Here is a 17,218-nt window from a genome sequence, read left to right as displayed (position 1 = left end):
TTCCTAGTAGCTGGTACAGTGCTATGTTTTGAGTTCAGTATGTGAAGAATGTTGATAACACTGATGTTTTCAGTTGTTGCTCAGTAGTGTTTAGACTAAAGTCAAGGATTTTTCAGCTTCTCATGGCCAGCCAGGGCACCTGACCCAAACTGGCCAACAGTGTATTCCATACCATGGGACGTCCCATCTAGTTTAGGAACTGGGAAGGGGGGGCAGGGAATCACCACTCGGGGACTTGCTGGGTGTCGGTCGGCGGGTGGTGAGCAATTGCCCTGCGCATCATTTGTACATTTCAATCCTTTTATTACTACTGTTGTCATTTTATTAGTGTTATCATTATCATTATTAGTTTCTTCTTTTCTGTTCTATTAAATCGTTCTTATCTCAACCCAGGAGTTTTACTTCTTTTCCTGATTTTCTCCCCCATCCCACTGGATGGCGGGGGAGTGAGTGAGCGGCTGCGTGGTGCTTAGTGGCTGGCTGGGGTTAAACCACGACAGGAGGTTACACCTAATGCTGATAATTAAATATGACAATGCAGATGCAAATTCTGGCTGAGTGTACTATTGCTTACAAGATACTGGAAGAATATAGGAGGGGAAGCGCTATATCCCACTTTATTTTATTTATTTATTTTTAATATTGCTTCCTTCCATACCCATCTGCTTCTAGACACAGTCAAAGGCAGGATCCAAGATCCTGCAGACCTTCAGTCTGTTGGAGCTATTGGTACGGCATTTACAGAAATGCTAACTCTGTGGACACTAGATTCACATGCAACCGGTGGTAGGAGTTGCTCTTTCAAACTCTGTGTACTTCAGCAATCCGATCCCAAAGCCAGCACGTGAGAGGAAGTTCACAGCAGTGGGCAATGCAACAGCAAGGTTTGAAACATCTGAACATTATGTTTCCACCAAATCATGGCTTGAGAAGCCAACAGTTTGGTATCCTCAGTGTTTGTCATTACTCAGGTCTGCCATTCAGGCAAGAGTTAGCTTCAGTGACTCAGACATAATTTCTCCTACAGCTAAGGCGGTGCGAGGTGTGTCAAGTCTGTCTTTGCTATTACTGAGCACATCTAAGGCCTTGCTCACCTGGCAGTCATTCAGACTGCTGTTAACGCAAGAGCTACCACACCAAGCCTTGCTGAGCAAGCTTCTGGGAGGCCCACCCTAAGCAAGTGTGGACCTAGTGAGTGATCTGGCCTCCTTCCAGCACTGGTGCCAACATCTCCTTGTGTATTCAGAACCTTGCTGATGCACAAGCCCTGTAGTTCTTCAAGACTTCAATAACCCCAGTCATCTCAGGAGGTGATTCGAAACCTTCACAAGCAGGATGCTTCAACAGGACCCAACCTGTGGCAATACAGCCTTGGTATGTCTCGTTGAGACCCAATGCAACACCCACTGAAGGTAATGAAATTGGGTCATGCCACTGCTTTCCACAAGCACCAAACCAGGTCTCTAATCCAGGGGCCATTAACCCATTACCCAGGAAGCACCGATGAGCTATGGAGCTTTACTATTTGAATAAGCTTCAAAATGAATCCTGGAAATATTGACAGATTTCTATTTCTCTCTTCTCCCTCACCCTACAGTAAGTGCTTTGGCAGGAGGCTGTTGGGCTGGATGTCAGCCACGGGAAGTACTCAGCATGATCAGGAAGCTACTTTACGCAGTTTGTTTCAGAGCAGGCTTTTGGGAACACAGGAAGCGGAGGACCCACATTTAAAGGAAAAGCTGGGAGGTCTGCTTCAGCACTGCTGGTGTCAATGCTGAGGATCCAGAAAGCTGACAACAGCTGACCAGCTTCCACCAAGCGCAGTCAGGCTCACCACGAACGCACACATTTCAGCCAGAGAACAGAACGACCTCCACTAGCGTTACTCATTAAAATGCTCACACTTTCTGGTGCTCCCTGCTACAGCGACACAAGCACATGTTCTTTGGCCATCTGCTGTTTTGAGGCTGTGAAGCTCAGCTCTGTAGAAGATATTTCCTGGCCTGCAGTGGGTGGAGAAACACTTGTCTCCTGCTTGCACCTTCTGCCAAGCCAGCATATAGCCGGGTTAACGCTGCAGGTCTGCGCAGCCAGTAACTGGAATATGTGAGGTCCCCACACTGCTCACACATTTTAGAACCTGCTGTTTCCCAGCACTGCACCCTGAAGGCAAATGTGTCTACAATGTGACCTACTATGGAGGTAGCAAACTGATGCTAGAGCAGGAAGGAGAATACTTTCATCAAGGAACAGTGGCTAGCCTAAGTAGACCTTTGTGTCCCAGGTTCCTAACCTCACCCCTACAGTTTTTCAGCCAACGCTGGCAGTCTGGAGTGAACACTTACTATTTCAGAACCCCCACGAGCTCATACTAGTTCCATCAGATATCAGATGGCCATGTGTTTCGACTCTGCAGCATCTGCCACTAGCTGAAAGCTCTGCCCTGAAAGGACAGCTTGGTATAGTGTTCCTCCTGCTACACCACAATCTGAAGCACAAAGGAAGACTATAGCCCACCTTCCTGAAGCTTTCAGGAGAGAATGCTAAAGGCTTGCACATGAGCAGCATAGTCCCTTCTGCCCACAGGGTACCAGGCAAATCCAGTAAACAATCCAGTTGACTTCCAGCCTTTTTAGCCTTTTTTCACCCTTGCTGTACTCTAAGGAAGCCATGAAGCTTTTTGGGATTTGACTGACACACAGAGGTTAAGCAAGGTTACTCACTGGCTCTGTCAAGCTGCTGTCTTTCTCCAAGAACTGTACAACACAGTACGCCAACTGTAGGAAAAAAACATGGCAAGATTAGAGCTTCCTCAAGTGTACCCGAGATTAGAGTGCCACCACCCCCCTAGGCTGGAAGTCACATTATGCCCTCCACAGTGTGTGTGATGAGCAGACAGTTGCAAGTCCAAACAAATCCAGTTCTTCTGATGGCAAGTGAGGGCTCTAAGGCCAAGCAGGCAACGGCTGAGCTCAGGATATTTGTGCAGCATAAAGGATAAAACTTGAGGCACCTAGAGCAGTCCACAGCTAATACATTGAAATGCAAGCACAGCTGCACACATGGGAAGGAACAAACCCATCACAAAGCCCTGCCCCATAAAAACAAGGGTGGGAGAACAGACATCACTACTCAGTACCCATACTTTTTCACTTCCTAGCCTGAGTCCTGATCTTCTCTGCTCTTCTATGATGTATTCTGAATTGCAAGAAATTAATCTCTATACCAGCCTAGCAGCCCAGCACATTGATTTCTCCGCATATCTCAGTGATGACTAACAGCTGACACACCACACGCACAGGCTGATGACTGCAGCTCAGAATTTTACCTCTGGTTTCATCAGGGCCCCAATATTTCACAAACTTCCAGCACAGAAAGGCAAAGCAGGCCGCAGCCTTAAGTCAGCAGGAAATGGCAAGATACCCTCCTATCAGTCAGTGGCAAAAACCACACACGTATACACACAGGCCCAGGCACTGCAAGGCTGGGACAAACCACCGCAGTAAAAGACTAGTGCAGAGCCCAAAACATCTCACAGCAAGAACTTTCTACAACACAGTAATGGAGCCTTCACCCAGGTGAATAACTATAAGCAAGCCTGAACAACGGTTTTTGCAAAAATCACATTCTGCCCTGGGAACTTGAAGCACTTCTCACCTGCGGGTGATAGACACTGAGAGACTTCACCTTGTGCAGCGGTAACAAGACTCTGATGAGGAACATCTTGTGCTCTTCCTTCAGAGGCAGAGCAAACCCATTGATTATGCTAAGAAGAAACAAGAGTCTCATTAACATCTTCACCCAGCAGAAATACAGTATCTCTCACTCCAGAAGCATCAGTGGCTTGCCCTAGCTCTCATTAGTCACTTGAGAAAGCACCCGCGAGAGCAAGTGTGGTCATTGGGGCCCCAACCTGCATACCAAGCTCAGCAAGAGTGTTTCCTCAGCAGGCACAGCAGGGAAACGCCTCTGGTGGGACCTGGGCTCTGCTCTGTCCTGTGCCAGGCTGAGCCCACACACACTAAAGCAGAACATCTGGGGAAGGCCATCACAGAGGCCTCGAGGCTTGTACTTAATAGAACAGGAGGATGGCAGCACAAGAGAGGGCTGCAAACAGAAGGGCGTTTGAAGCCACAGAGAAGGCTGCCCACTGCTTAGGCTTCTCAGGGCTGTGAAGAACTCTTCTCTTTTACTGCCTGCTGAGGCAAGACAGCAAGTGTGACTGGACTCAAACTCAAAAGAACAGGAGACAAAATCTGGGGAGGAGAAGGCTACCACTGCATTCATTGGCAGGCTAGAGAGTATTTTCACTGTGTGCTTCGTCAGACTGAGATCCTCTGGGAAGAGGTGGCTCCTGCAAGAACTGCTGAAGGAAGGCACTGCCAGCTCACACAGCACACTGGGCTGGGAGGTCTCATTCACCATGGGCCCTCTGGGACTTCCAAAAGTGCTCTTACCTTCCCAGGATCTCCAGCAGCTCTGCAATCCCATTGTGGTGCTCTGTTTCATAGATGAATCTAAAGGGAAGAGAAGAATGAGAGGTCATCGCCAAATGCTGCATACAGTTTGATAAGCAAAAGAAAGGAAAAACACTGGAGACAGGGAGTTTCCTAGCAAATAACAGAACTCCAAGACGACAGGGCAAAGTGTAAGAGATAGAAGCAAATAAGTTCATGGCCCCCAGATCAGCTAAAGCTCACAGGTCCCAACATTTGCTATGTGCGCTGAAGGCAGTGCTATCACACCCTCACTGCTCTTAAGCACAGATGAATGCTATCCCTACCAAAGTAGCATGACATAACTGAGTCACTTAGCTAATCACAGTCTGGATCAGAGAGAATCATAGCTCAGTGCCCCAATTTTATCTCACTGGATTGTCCCATTCACTCACTAGGCCACTGGCACCAAGAAACATCTCACCTGTAAAATATATTGTTGATCTGCCGCCTCACATATGCTCGCAGACCCAGGAACTTCCCATAGATCCTGTGCAGAATAGTCTTTAGGAAGTCTCGTTCTCTGGGGTCTTCACTGTCAAAGAGATCCAGCAGCTGTGGAGAGAGAAATTCAGTCAGTGTCTGCATACCACCTGTTTGGACAAAGCTACCAGCAACACTGGGCACTGCTCCTGCTCGGCAAAAGTGGCTCTTCCAGCTGAGTGATGCCTTCAGCACCCTGAGCACAGCGGTCACTTCCCTGAAACATGCAGCCTCCTAGTCACAAGCTGGAACCATCAGCACTTCCTTCATCTTTGGAAGCACAGTGATGGCCTGCACGTTCTACAAAGCTGTGTGTCCCCGGATTTCCCCTGCAAGACTCCCAGTGCCTCTCTCCAACTGTACAATGAACAATGAATTCCAGGGACTACAGCTCGCACACACTCTTGCCCTGCACAGAGAATTCTGGCTGTTCACTCAAGACTAGACAAAGGAAAAAAGAAAACCCACATCGTCAAGCACCTGCTGACAAAGCTGGACTGTTTGCATAACACCTTGAGCAAAATCTGCTGCCTGTCCTTCATAAAGGTGGTGCACAGTGGCAGGGACAACGATTACTTACAGATAGTACAAACTTCTGGTCAATGTATTTCTTGGCTACGTTTGGTTGAAAGTCAGGCGATTCCAGGAACCGGAGGAAGAACTCGTACACCAGCTATAGGGGAGAAGGAGAGATCACTTAGAAATCCCCCCCGTCCTCTCATCAGTGTTTACTTCAGATTTTAAATGTTTTACTTCTCCTTAAGGATTCGGGGAAAGGCTGTGAAGCCTGAAGGGGAGCACAGAAAACACAGGACCTTGTGGGATCAACTTAGCTGCCCTTGCTCTGATGGGCAGGGGGCCAGTGGTACATAACTGCCTACGTCTGCATGAGATCTCATCAACTTCAGGTCCCACCAAAGACAAGTCACCTACTCAGATGAAGACACTAGGCCTGGGAAACTCTTCTCCCACCTTCAGCCCACATCTCTACAGAGAACAGAAACCTCCGGAAGAGATGGCAAAGGCTCACGCTTCATTGGAAGCCCTTGACACACCAAGGAAGAACAGAAAAGCAGAGAAATGAAACGGACCCCAGGGAAACACATTATGTCCTCTGCCTCCTGGGGACTGACTCCAGGTTGGCTTGGCCCTGCTAAGCCATGCGAGCTGCATGCTGTGCTCCACTCAGAAAACAAAGGGTAGCTTGCTTTAAGAAGGCTGTCAGTGCTGAAACAGCAACATCTGGTCCTGCTGTCCTCCTAGAGAGACAAGTCCATTCCAGGGCTGACCCTGCCTAGCGCTTCTGAGGGGCCAGCAGGCCAAACAAGAGCGCTGCATCCCAAAGGTCTGACTCTGGAGCTGAAGGACCTATGGGGCCACCCAGCCACAGGTAGGGCCCAGCTGCCAAGGACAGCAGCATAGAAAAAACTGAGGTGATGACCAAAAAACTCAGCACACATTCGCCACAAATCCATGCTGGCTGCTGCTGACTTAACTCTGAGAAACAAATGCTTCCTGGCATTCACAGCACTCTGGTGCTGAGGACACGCCATTTCTATCAACACTCACATCCCTATGTCAACTGCAGCAGTAAGAAGTGATTAACCACTGCTGCAGAACTGCACCTTATTTCCTCTCTGTATTTTCTGCTTCATTCTGCAGTGCCTGGCTCTTATTCTGCCTTTGTCTGCTTGACAACACATCCCTGTGCAAGTGCCTGGGGAGACCTCCACAAGCTTACCTCCTGACTTGCACTGCTGAGCTCTGCTAAACCACGCTCACTGTTGCTTTCATAACCCTTTTCACCTAGTTTGTCTTAAAGTCTTTTTCCCAGGGGACACAACCTTATGAAAAGATCCTTGTCTCCCTTCCCCCTCTTCCTCCCCTCCAGTTCCCTGTCTTTTCTGGTCAAACATTTGGTCCCAGTTAATGTAACTGAATTACATCCAGCATACAGGAGACATGTTAGCAGGTGCCAGCACAGGCTTTGCTTTGGCACCAAGCAGTCCTCTTCCTCCATGCGTCTCCCAGGGAGCTGAGCAAGGAGAGGAACGCTGAAGCAGACAGAGGTGCTGCCTCCAATGCTGCTGAAGCCCAGAGGATGCAAGCTCTTGAGCCTTCGGGAGGGACATTAACACTGCTGGGAATTGCTTCTTACATAGGCAATATGGCACAACTCCCTCACTCCCAGTAAAGTGTTTGCTCTGAGACTACCTCAGGGCCATGTGGGACTACAGCCATCTGCAGGTGAATGTTGCACACAGCCATCAGCATGTTTCCAGGACATCCCTGCTGCCTGCATTGCCTACAAGACACCTCTGACCCATGGATGGCAGGTCTGGTCTCTCCCAGTCCCCACATCAGCAACCCTCCGAGGCTGGGGAAGCAGCCAGCAGCAGGGCTGGCAGGCTCCAGCCTGCCTACGTGGACTCTCAACATCCTGCAGATAAATTCACCAGGTCTATATCCTCCTCCTCCTCCTCCTCCTCACCTGAAGGTGTGGCCAGGCAGCCTCTAATGTAGGCTCATCTTCCTCAGGGTCAAACTCCGCTCCTGTGGGATTGGATGATGGCGGGAGTGTCCGGAAGAGGTTCACTGAAAACTGAAGTGAGTGAAAAGGTATATGAATGACATCCCTACACCTCATGATGGTCCTCCCCATAGCAAATCCTTCACTGCAGAGCAACACATTGTGATTTGCTACAGCTGTGCCCACAAACAGATCCCTCCCTAGAGGCTGCAGGGTTACAATCTGCATATGAACTCCATAAGTGCAGTCTCTGCCAGAGACAAGAACTTCCACCTCTTCCTATGCCAGGCACTGTCACTGCCCCCACCTCATTCTCTTTCTGGGGGTAGGCAGGAAAAAAGGAATGGGTAGGACTGGGGTCACACTCCTCTCTGACAAATCCCTATCCCCTGCTCCCACCCAGGCTTCTGAACAGTCCCTGTTTTTTGGGCACAAAAGCACGTACTGGCCCCATGCCCTACCATGATAACAGCTTCAGGATAGATGGCCTCAGTGACAACATCTCGGTTGTGTGTTATGTATTCCACCATCTCGTTGAGACCTGCTCGCTTCACCTCCTTGAACTTCAGGTCACTGAGAGGGTCAGAGATGAAGTCAAAAAGCACGCAGCACTGCCGCAGCTTCTGGATGAAAAGCTCTTCTCGTTCGTGTGGAGGAGCATCTGTCAGAGAAAGCAAGGATGTCTGTCCTTGGAGATAGGCAAAACATCTTCCTGGTTTGTTCCCTGTCCTGTGTTCCCCCCGCCAGCCCCGTCACAGTCCCCCTTGAACTGATGGGGGAAGAGGGAGAGGCAGTGTTATCCCTGCTATGGAGATGGGACAGCGGAGGCAGAGGGATTGCAAGGCCTCTGGAGCAACTACTCCACAAGGCAATTTCAAATACAGTAGTGGTGTCTGATCTGATAAGCATTGATCCCTTCCCAGTACAAGGTACACTGGAAAAGGAACTCACTTAACTAGCTGTCCTGGTTTCAGCTGGGATAGAGTTAATTTTCTTCCTAGTAGCTGGTATAGTGCTATGTTTTGGGTTCAGTATGAGAAGAATGTTGATAACACACTGATGTTTTCAGTTGTTGCTAAGAAGTGTTTAGACTAAGTCAAGGATTTTTCAGCTTCTCATGCCCAGCCAGCAAGAAGGCTGGAGGGGCACAAGAAGTTGGGAGGGGACGCAGCCAGGACAGCTGACCCCAACTGGCCAAAGGGGTATTTCATACCATGTGACATCATGCCCAGTATATAAACTGGGGGGAGTTGGGTGGGAAGGGATCGCTGCTGAACATCGGTCAGCAAGTGGTGAGCAATTGTTTTGTATAATCCAAATCTTTTTTTATTATTATTGTCATTTTATTATTATTAATTTCTCCCTTTTTGTTCTACTAAACTGTTCTTATCTCAACCCAGGAGTTTTAATTTTTTTCCCCAATCCTCTCCCCCATCCCACTGGGAGGCTGGGGGGGTGAGCGGCTGCATGGTGTTTAGTTGCTGGCTGGGTTAAATCATGACACTAGCTCCCATCACAGACCAGTGACACCCATGCCCTGCACCCCACAGTCACAAAGGGAGCTGGGCAGAGCACAGTGTAGGCTAATCCTCCTCCCAGAGAGCAGCCCAGGAGAGGCGAAGTTGGCAGAGGCCCTATATTAACAGCATTTTCTTTTTGATATTATATCTGTTTGATATAAGCCACTGGAAACTAGGCACTGCTAAGGCCAATCAGGCAACCTCAGAACGGCTGCTGAGCTGCAAGGCAGTCAGCCTTCCTAAAAGGGCTGCCTGTTTCTGTGAGCAATGTCAGCAACGGGTCTGGCTGAGTGACTGCTGAAAATGCTTTCTCCTTGTCCGCACTTAAGTCATATTTAATTGCACCATTATGTAGACTAACTGCTAATGCTGGGTAATTGCCCTAGTGCGGACAAGTTCAATAGCACTACCATAATTTGCAATGGAAACACAAGGAGGAGGAGGTCTGATCCTCTCCCAGGAACAGGTGGCTGTAGGAACCAAAAGCAGTCTGCACCAAGGACTCTGCACTTCCTGCTGAACAATCTGAGGCAATCCTAAGTACATATAAGCACGAGAGCTTAAATCAGTTCAAACAATAAAGTAAGTACTAGAGTTCGTATTGACTATCCTCCTTTTCTTTTAGGCTATCCATCAGTTCTCAACCTGCTGCCAAACCAAGCACCTTTCCCAGAGCCATCCCTGCCACACTGCCAGCAGGAGGTTAGCAGGACACTGCCAGGGTCACTTTGGGAAGATCCCTTGCACCACCACACTCTGCCTGGAGAAGGTGCAGCTTTCATGCAGGTCACCCCCACCCCACAGCTTCTTTACCTTTAAGGGCTGGGAGCTTTTGCAGTTCCCGGTTTTTGCTCAGATTGAAGCGAGAAGAGCTGTGCCGGCGCTCCTTCTTCACAATCTGGGGTCCCCCCGAGTACTTAATTTTATTCAGCTGGGTTGGTGGGGGAGCACTGTTACTGGGCCGCTTGTTTGAAGTTGTCTGCGGCTGCTGCTGTGGCTGCTGCTGCGGCTGCTGCTGTGGCTGCTGGGCCTGATGAGGGAGAAAAGAGTAAAACAACTCATAAGTTTTTATCTACAAGCCTCCCAAGCAATCAGATACCATCAGCATCTTCTTAGACTGAAGAAACTGGGCACATTTTTCACTGCTGCACTTGCAATTCAGTGCATCTCACCCACCTCTGTAGGGCTCTAGACCCATTGGTTGCATTTGCAGCATACCTGCAAAGCGAACACCAGTTTTACTCATATCTGCGAGGTACCAGAGAGACACCAGAGCCTCTGGGCACAGCGGGTGCTAGGGATAAGGAAAGCAAAGGCACATCTTGCAACAAGTTACAGGAGTCTGTTGACACAAAAAAGCAGAAATAAGAACTTTCTGTGACCCAAACAGAAAGATCAGTGTACTGCTGCCTCTGATTACAGCACTCTACCAAACACAGCAAACATGTTTTGAAAACTAGCAAGTTGCTTCCTTATCCTTGTGCAGGGAACCACCTGGGAAAAAGCAAAACAGCTTACAGTACAGAGCAGACATGACAGCCCTGGAAAAGCACTAGTGAAGACCACTAAAATCATCACTGCATCCATAGACCAGGAGCTGCTAGTCTACAAACCACACAGGCCATACCCAAACCTTAGGTTCCAGGCTGCAGGTTTTCCCAACCCGTCTGGGCTGCTCCCTCCATCTACGCCTTGTCTCAGCCTCACTGCTGTCTGGACTTCTGTCAATTTGCTTTTTTCCACATCACCCCTTTTAGCCACACAAACTCTTTGCCTGCACTTTCCTCCAGCAGACATCCTCTCCACTTCATGCTTGTTAAACAGCACTTACAGAGGCACTTTCTTATTTTTAGCAAGTGACCAGAAACTCAAGCCAGTGTTTGCTCAGCTCAGCTCTGTTCTGACCTTGCTGAAGCTCTGCTGGTTCAAGTCCCACTTGGGCCATAATGGCTCAATAACTAACCCTTTAACACCACACTGACCCAACTCATGGAAAACTTCATATGGAAGAGGGCAACATCCTGCCAACAAGCCTATAGCAGAGGGCTCAGCTGGAGACAGCACTCAGCCTACTCTGGCTCTGCTGCGTGAGCCCAGCAACACTCCCTTCCTCAGCTCTGCCACCTCCTTCCTGCTGGCACATGAAGCCAAGGAGCTGCAGGGTGAACCTGTTTAGGACACAACAGGGATAGCGCAATGGATGGGGAGCAGAGGTGGGTAAAATCCTTGGATGTCACCCCCTCCTTTCCCCATAAACTCCCAGCTGCCACATACAGCATAGCAGTACAAACGCGCACCTCCCCACAACGGCAACCAGCAGTATTTTGAGGGAAAGCACCAGCAGTGCAGAAGCTCATCAGAGCTCTCCTCCGAATCAGATATGGCCAGTCTCTTCCTGTGAGAAGCAGCTAAGCTGCAGCTTACCCTGCACAGTCCCTGAACTGAGTCCTGATGGTTTCCAAAGAGGCGCAGCACAGCACCACAGTGCAAGAGCAAGAGTTACTGTACCCGCAGCACACAGGGAGGCAGCAAGGTAGGAACAGGGAAAGCTGCCTACAAGGAGACACTGCTCTACAGATTAGGATCTGTAGAGCAAGTGCAAAGACTCCCTGTGAAAAACATTGCCCAACACCAAACACCAATTGTTTTTTCAAGCTATTACTTTGCAGCAGAAACGAGAAGTATTTTGATTCTGGTGTGACTCTGCTTGAAGGAAATCTTAAGCGGTTCTGTTTCAAGCTCAGCTCCAAGCCAAGGTGTGGGGAGACAAGACTTGAACTCTCTTCAGTTTAGATTTGATCTGATTCCTTTCATGGAGCAGCATTGTCCCACAATGAGAGGAGGGAGCAAGATAAGCTTGTGATGAAAACAGCTGTGCCTGCCAAACAAAGCAGGCCCAGACTACAAATTGGAGGCAACTTATCCTGAACAGTAGTCTCTCCTCAGTTAAGTAAGGCTGAATCCTTGCTGGCAACCTTCCAGGAGTGAGAAGTTCATTCCTCACCCTGAATATTTGGGTATCAGGGCAGCAAGAGCCACTCAGATGTTGTCCAGATGCTTTTGGGAAGGCAAGTCCTCTATTCTGCATCACTCTCCTTCAACAGAGAAGAAGGGCAAAACCTGAATGCTGAGCCACCGCGGAGAAAAGATGGTACAGAGAGAAACAAAAGATGCATTAGTGGCCTCACAGGTAACACTGAGGGAGGAGGACAGATGGGTCCTCCTAGTTGACAGGACATGCCTGTGCACTCCCCACCCACCCAGAAATGCCACAGGCAAATGTTCTGAGCATGGTGTGTGTACTGCATGCTAACAGGCTGCAGCCACTCTGCCTTCATCAGGGGTCTGGAAAAGTCCTTGCCACCAGCTTCTACAGTCTTCAACAGCTGGCATGAAGAGAGACAAAACACAGCTTCAGGTTTAGCTGCTGGTTATTTAGGAAACAGGCATACACACGCAAGAAATCACACAACTGAGTTTGCTAGAGAAAATCCGATGATGGAGGAGGTCAGATACGCTCTTGCGCTGCAGTGCTCAGAGGGTTTTAGGATGGATTGCCTCTATATGGCCTTCCTGGCACCAAGCTGAATAGTTGCTTTCAGGAGGTGCTTCCTGTGGCTGGCCTGCTGTCCTTCTGCCTTCAACACCTCCTACCCTGGCCACATGAATCAGAAGAGACTTGTTTTAAGTTTCCTAACACTTTCTTCTCTGAAGTTTACATCCCTGAAAACACAGCAGACTGCTAAAACGGAAAGCTTTTCTCTTAATGCACAGGTATCAACCTCACAGACTGTTTCCCTGACACCAACACCAGCTGACCCCTACATGGCTGCAGGCACACATCTACCTGATCAGGCTCAGCCCCATCCTGACAGGCAGGGCTCACATCACCACGGCAAAGCTGGCTGCTTGGGAAACACTGTTTGCCAGCGGCTGTTACGCTGCACGTGCTGAAGCGACTGGAAACAAGCACAAAGCTGGTTGCCCAAGCACGGTGCGGCAGCCCCACTTTTCCTGCTGCAGAGGAGCGGCTACTCGTGCCGCCAGAATGGGCCAGCCCCGGTTGCAACCATGTTCTAACTCCCCCAAGCACAGGCTCCTTGGCTTCATAGCGCTTCCTCCCCACTGGTTCCCACCACCTCCTTGCTAGGAACCTGTCTGCACAAGTCAATGAGCCCCAGGCCCTGGGCTTGCTCTGTGCCGTTTCTCTTCACCCTGGGCTCCCAGGGACAGAGACCCTTTTCCCTCAGCCACCCTGAGCTGTGCCGGCTTCTCCTCCGCTCTCCTACCCATGCATGACCTCACCTCTGCAGGCACTCCTACTGTGGCTGGGTGCATTGCCACTTGGAAAGCCCTTCTGCCTCACTGGTCCCTTGAGCATCCCCCGCTTGCTAAGCTTCTCAGCCCAGATCTGCTCTCAGCTCCTCCTCCTCAGATGACTCTTCCCTTCCCATCGCTCAAGTCAGTACCTGCTCTCTTTGTCTGCTGTTACACAGCTTCCCTATTAAAATCAAGCTCTCTGCCTCAGAAGTAACATCAACACACTGTAACGCCCGTCTCTGAATAATGAACTCTAGGTACTGCAGTAACAAGCCCCATGGAGATATCTGCAAAACACGTTAACACAGCAGCTCAGTGAAAAGGAGCACCCTCTCCCAGCGCTGCAAATCTCATCAGTGAGGCTCCAAGCTGCCCTTGAGGCTGCAGAGCAACTCCTCTCTCCTCTTTACTGCTGCTGCTAATCCCTGCTCCCACTTCCAGGTCATTAACTCTCTTCCCCACCCAGCTGCCTCTCCCAGTCTTTCTGGCCAGGAGGAGTAACTCTTTCTCATCCTGTCATTCAATGCTGCCTTGGTCTCTGACATTATTTCTTTTTTCTCCTTAAATAGCCACGCAGAAATTCTCTCCATTCATATCTTTATCATGTTCCAGAGGGAATGAACTAAACAAACCTTTTATTTCCCACTCCCTGCTCTCATGTTTTCCTCCACTGTTGCTGTCTCTTCTGGACCAAATTGCCCACACAAAGCCAGGGGCTGGCCAAGCTCTGCTAGCTCTTCACCTCAGACAGCTTCACCCTAAGATGGGCATCTAAAAGAGCACCGCACTACCCCTGTACTTACAAGGGAACTCAAACACTTGCCTTCCCTTGTGGGGATGCGTCTGCTTTTGAACATATCTGCCCTTCCAGATCAGCTCCACTAAAAGCTTCTTCGCTGCAGAGAACAAAGCACTATGCTTAAGGGTTTCTGGACTGACTCCTACCCTCTTCATCTCCCTCCACAGAGGTCCCCACAGGACATCCTCATCTGCTGCACTTGCTCAGATCTGTTAAACCAGAGCTGCTCTTCAACAGGCTTTACTCATTCCACCAGCCAGACGACTTGCCTGCAAAACAAGTCACAACTTTCTGGTACCAGGATAAATTAGGGCTGAGTCCTCCCCTGTTCCTTGGAACATGGTGCGAGAGAGGAAAGAGGGCTGCCCAAATGCTGCTCGCCTGCTGCAAGCCCATTAAGCATCTATTGAGATACGAAGAAGAAAGAAAAGTCTGTGGCGCACACAACTTTCACCCTAGAAAAGGCAACCAACTAACCATAACTCTATGAAGGAATTTACAGGGCACAAAACTCTCACAATGGCAGCAGAGGCATCCAGGCTAGGCTCAGCCCATCAACCCCACCAGGCAATACCACTCCTGGTGTTTCACGAGTCAAACCAGCTCCTGCTTTTGACACAAAGAAGGAGTCTCGCTCCCAGCACAAGTCACCTAATTCCTCATGGTCCCCAATGGGAAAGTCAAAATACCTTTCTGTGCTTCCTGAAGAGCAGGAAAATCGCATTCAAACTGGTGTACATTTCTTCTTATCAAGCAAAGAGCTCTCTTCCATTCTGCAGCAGAGCAGTCCAGAGACAGGAAAGCACCAAGAGAGAACAAACTTCACTGCAAACTCAACAGGGAAAGGGAGAAGAGACCTGTGGCACTGCGCACTGCAGAGATGTCTCCTTTCTGCTCTGCTCTCTGTTCCTATGATCAAAGGAGACCCAGCCTTCCATCTTAAAGAAGGGCTGAATTTTGTTTGGAGTATGAGGAAGTGGCTGGGTATGTTTTGTGGGAGGGAAGGTTAGACGCATCCCTTCTAAGTTTCTTCTGCACCCAGGCACAACCAGACATTATGTGCCGTTTCAGGTCACAGAAAGAAGCTTGTAGCCTGGGCTATTCTTCCTATCTTAGTGAACCAATTGTAAGCAGGAGAGCAGCACCACAGCCCACTGCTGCTTTGGATGAGGACAGAGCGCTCTGCTTTGATGGCTATCCATCACCCTTGCGTTGCAAGACCCAGGCTCTCCTTCCTCTTCCCAGAGCTGTGAACTCAGCAGACAAATAGTGCCAAACAAATAAAAGGTAAGCCTGACCCCATGATGTCAAGGCAGGAGTTCTCTCACTTCTTGCAGTCAGCAGACAGCTCTCCCAGCAAGCTGTGTTCAGCCGCATACACAAAATAACACGGGCAGAGGCCAAGACCAGGATGGGGTACAAAAAGAGGATCTACAAAACTGTTACCTGCTCCGAGGCAAACAAACTCAGCTTCTCATTCCTCGCTGGCCACACGGCACGTTAGGCGTGAGCACGGCTTGGACCCTGAAACCGAGTGGCTAGTAGTAGGGATATTTTCTGAGCCTCTGCAACATAGATCTATGCTTTGAAGGAGACTAAAATAACCTTATTTTGACTACGACCATCCCACTGAACTACAGATTTCTTCCTAGTCTTCATTAGCCTTACATGTCTCCTATCCCCAGTCCACCAAATTACAAGTGCAACATGTTCCAGACAAGACTCGAGCACACAGGCTTCTACGGACACAGAAGTGGCACAGCTTGTTTGCCAAATTGCAGTATTAAAAAAAATAAACCACACACATATGCATGCTTTCTTGGACACGCGCACAACGCTCTCCTGAGCCAAGTCTCAAAATCCACAGCCACACTGTTTGAGTGCCAAACTCAAGTCTACCAGAAAAGTTCCAGTTTACCCAAATTTTTGCTAATTCTAAGCACAGCTTATCATATCATCACGTTCTGCTGAGGCCATTCTAACACATCGAGCTTGGCAACATCAAAATTGAGGGTGAAAGAGACTCTGCACAGCTAGGAATACAGACTGTGCCTTCTTGTGAGTAATGTTGTGCTCAGCAACAAGGCTGTTATATCAAAGGAGAACCATTTAATCTCTAGCAGTTTACCTCTGTTCTTTCAGGTGCCCTATCCATTACTTCCTAATCTCACTCCCCCAGGAAATGCCTCAGAAGAACACGTTCCTCTTCTATTGCTTCTCACTATTCTCCCACTCTGACACAAGGTGACAGGAGAGTTTATTGCGCTTTGCTCTGACAGGAGCAAGGAAGCTGCTCACGTCTGTCAGGCTTCCTCCTTCTTGATAACTGTGACTCTTCCCTCTCTGCAGCCAACTTTACCATGCTCTGCCCACCTCTGTGAGCAGCACTCGCCATCAGCTTTGTGCCAAATCTCTTTTTGCAGGGCTGTAGGGTATGAGACTCATCCTGTCTCTTCCGTAGTCATTGTCCCTTTTGGGCCAACTTTCAGGGGGAACTAACTTCATCCTAACTTTAGTCTTTGCCACCGTCTTCTCCGATTCCTTAAGATCCCGGTGACATACGCTATCTGGCAGAGCAGCCTGAAGTAGCTAGAATGAAAGATGTTATTCCTCCTCAGAGATGACTTGCACACGCACACTGCTGTATCCAAGACGAAAGCCTTACCTCTTCCGAATTCTCTGCCCCGCCATCCTTCCCGCTACTGCTGCCGCCGCCGCCGCCAGGCTTTGTGGTGCTTTTGGTAGACTTCGGAGACTCCTGAAACGATGAAAGAGACGCTCAGAGAAAATTTCACCTTGTGCTGAATTTTAGCACCTCTCTGCCTAGTTCAGCCGTGCACCACCACAGACCCACCCCGCGTCCGCCCCTGCAGCAAAGCCCTGCTTCGGGTGGGAACTCCCAACCCTTCTCCCCCCGGGAAGGGCACCCGGAACGACTCTCCCGGTAACGGACACCCGTGGCGGGGACACGGGCCCAAGCAGGAGCGGTGCTGGCACGTCCCGTCCCGGTCACCGCAGGCTCAACCCCAGCCCACCACCTCCGGGGGACGGGGCCCCGCGCCAACCCGCC

The 17,218-nt window shown here is 49.6% G+C and overlaps 1 protein-coding gene across 1 annotated transcript in view; it reads right to left on the bottom strand.

Annotated features, from left to right (window-relative positions):
* The window catches only part of PPP2R5D (protein phosphatase 2, regulatory subunit B', delta), a 31,972-nt gene that overhangs the window by 14,496 nt on the left and 258 nt on the right, over window positions 1-17,218 (bottom strand). Inside the window, exons 2-10 of the mRNA XM_010577817.1 lie at window positions 16,814-16,906; window positions 9,843-10,059; window positions 7,971-8,170; window positions 7,471-7,581; window positions 5,560-5,652; window positions 4,921-5,051; window positions 4,458-4,517; window positions 3,658-3,766; window positions 2,724-2,777 (exon numbers count right to left, since the gene is read on the bottom strand). Coding sequence (XP_010576119.1) covers window positions 2,724-2,777; window positions 3,658-3,766; window positions 4,458-4,517; window positions 4,921-5,051; window positions 5,560-5,652; window positions 7,471-7,581; window positions 7,971-8,170; window positions 9,843-10,059; window positions 16,814-16,906 — 1,068 coding nt within the window. The remainder of the gene's footprint in view (window positions 1-2,723; window positions 2,778-3,657; window positions 3,767-4,457; window positions 4,518-4,920; window positions 5,052-5,559; window positions 5,653-7,470; window positions 7,582-7,970; window positions 8,171-9,842; window positions 10,060-16,813; window positions 16,907-17,218) is intronic.

This window comes from Haliaeetus leucocephalus, unplaced genomic scaffold, assembly GCF_000737465.1.
Source record: "Haliaeetus leucocephalus isolate CR32 unplaced genomic scaffold, Haliaeetus_leucocephalus-4.0 Scaffold577, whole genome shotgun sequence".
Lineage (NCBI taxonomy): Eukaryota > Metazoa > Chordata > Aves > Accipitriformes > Accipitridae > Haliaeetus > Haliaeetus leucocephalus.
The sequence above is the reverse complement of the archived record's forward strand: the minus strand, read 5'-3'. Positions and strand labels throughout refer to the sequence as shown.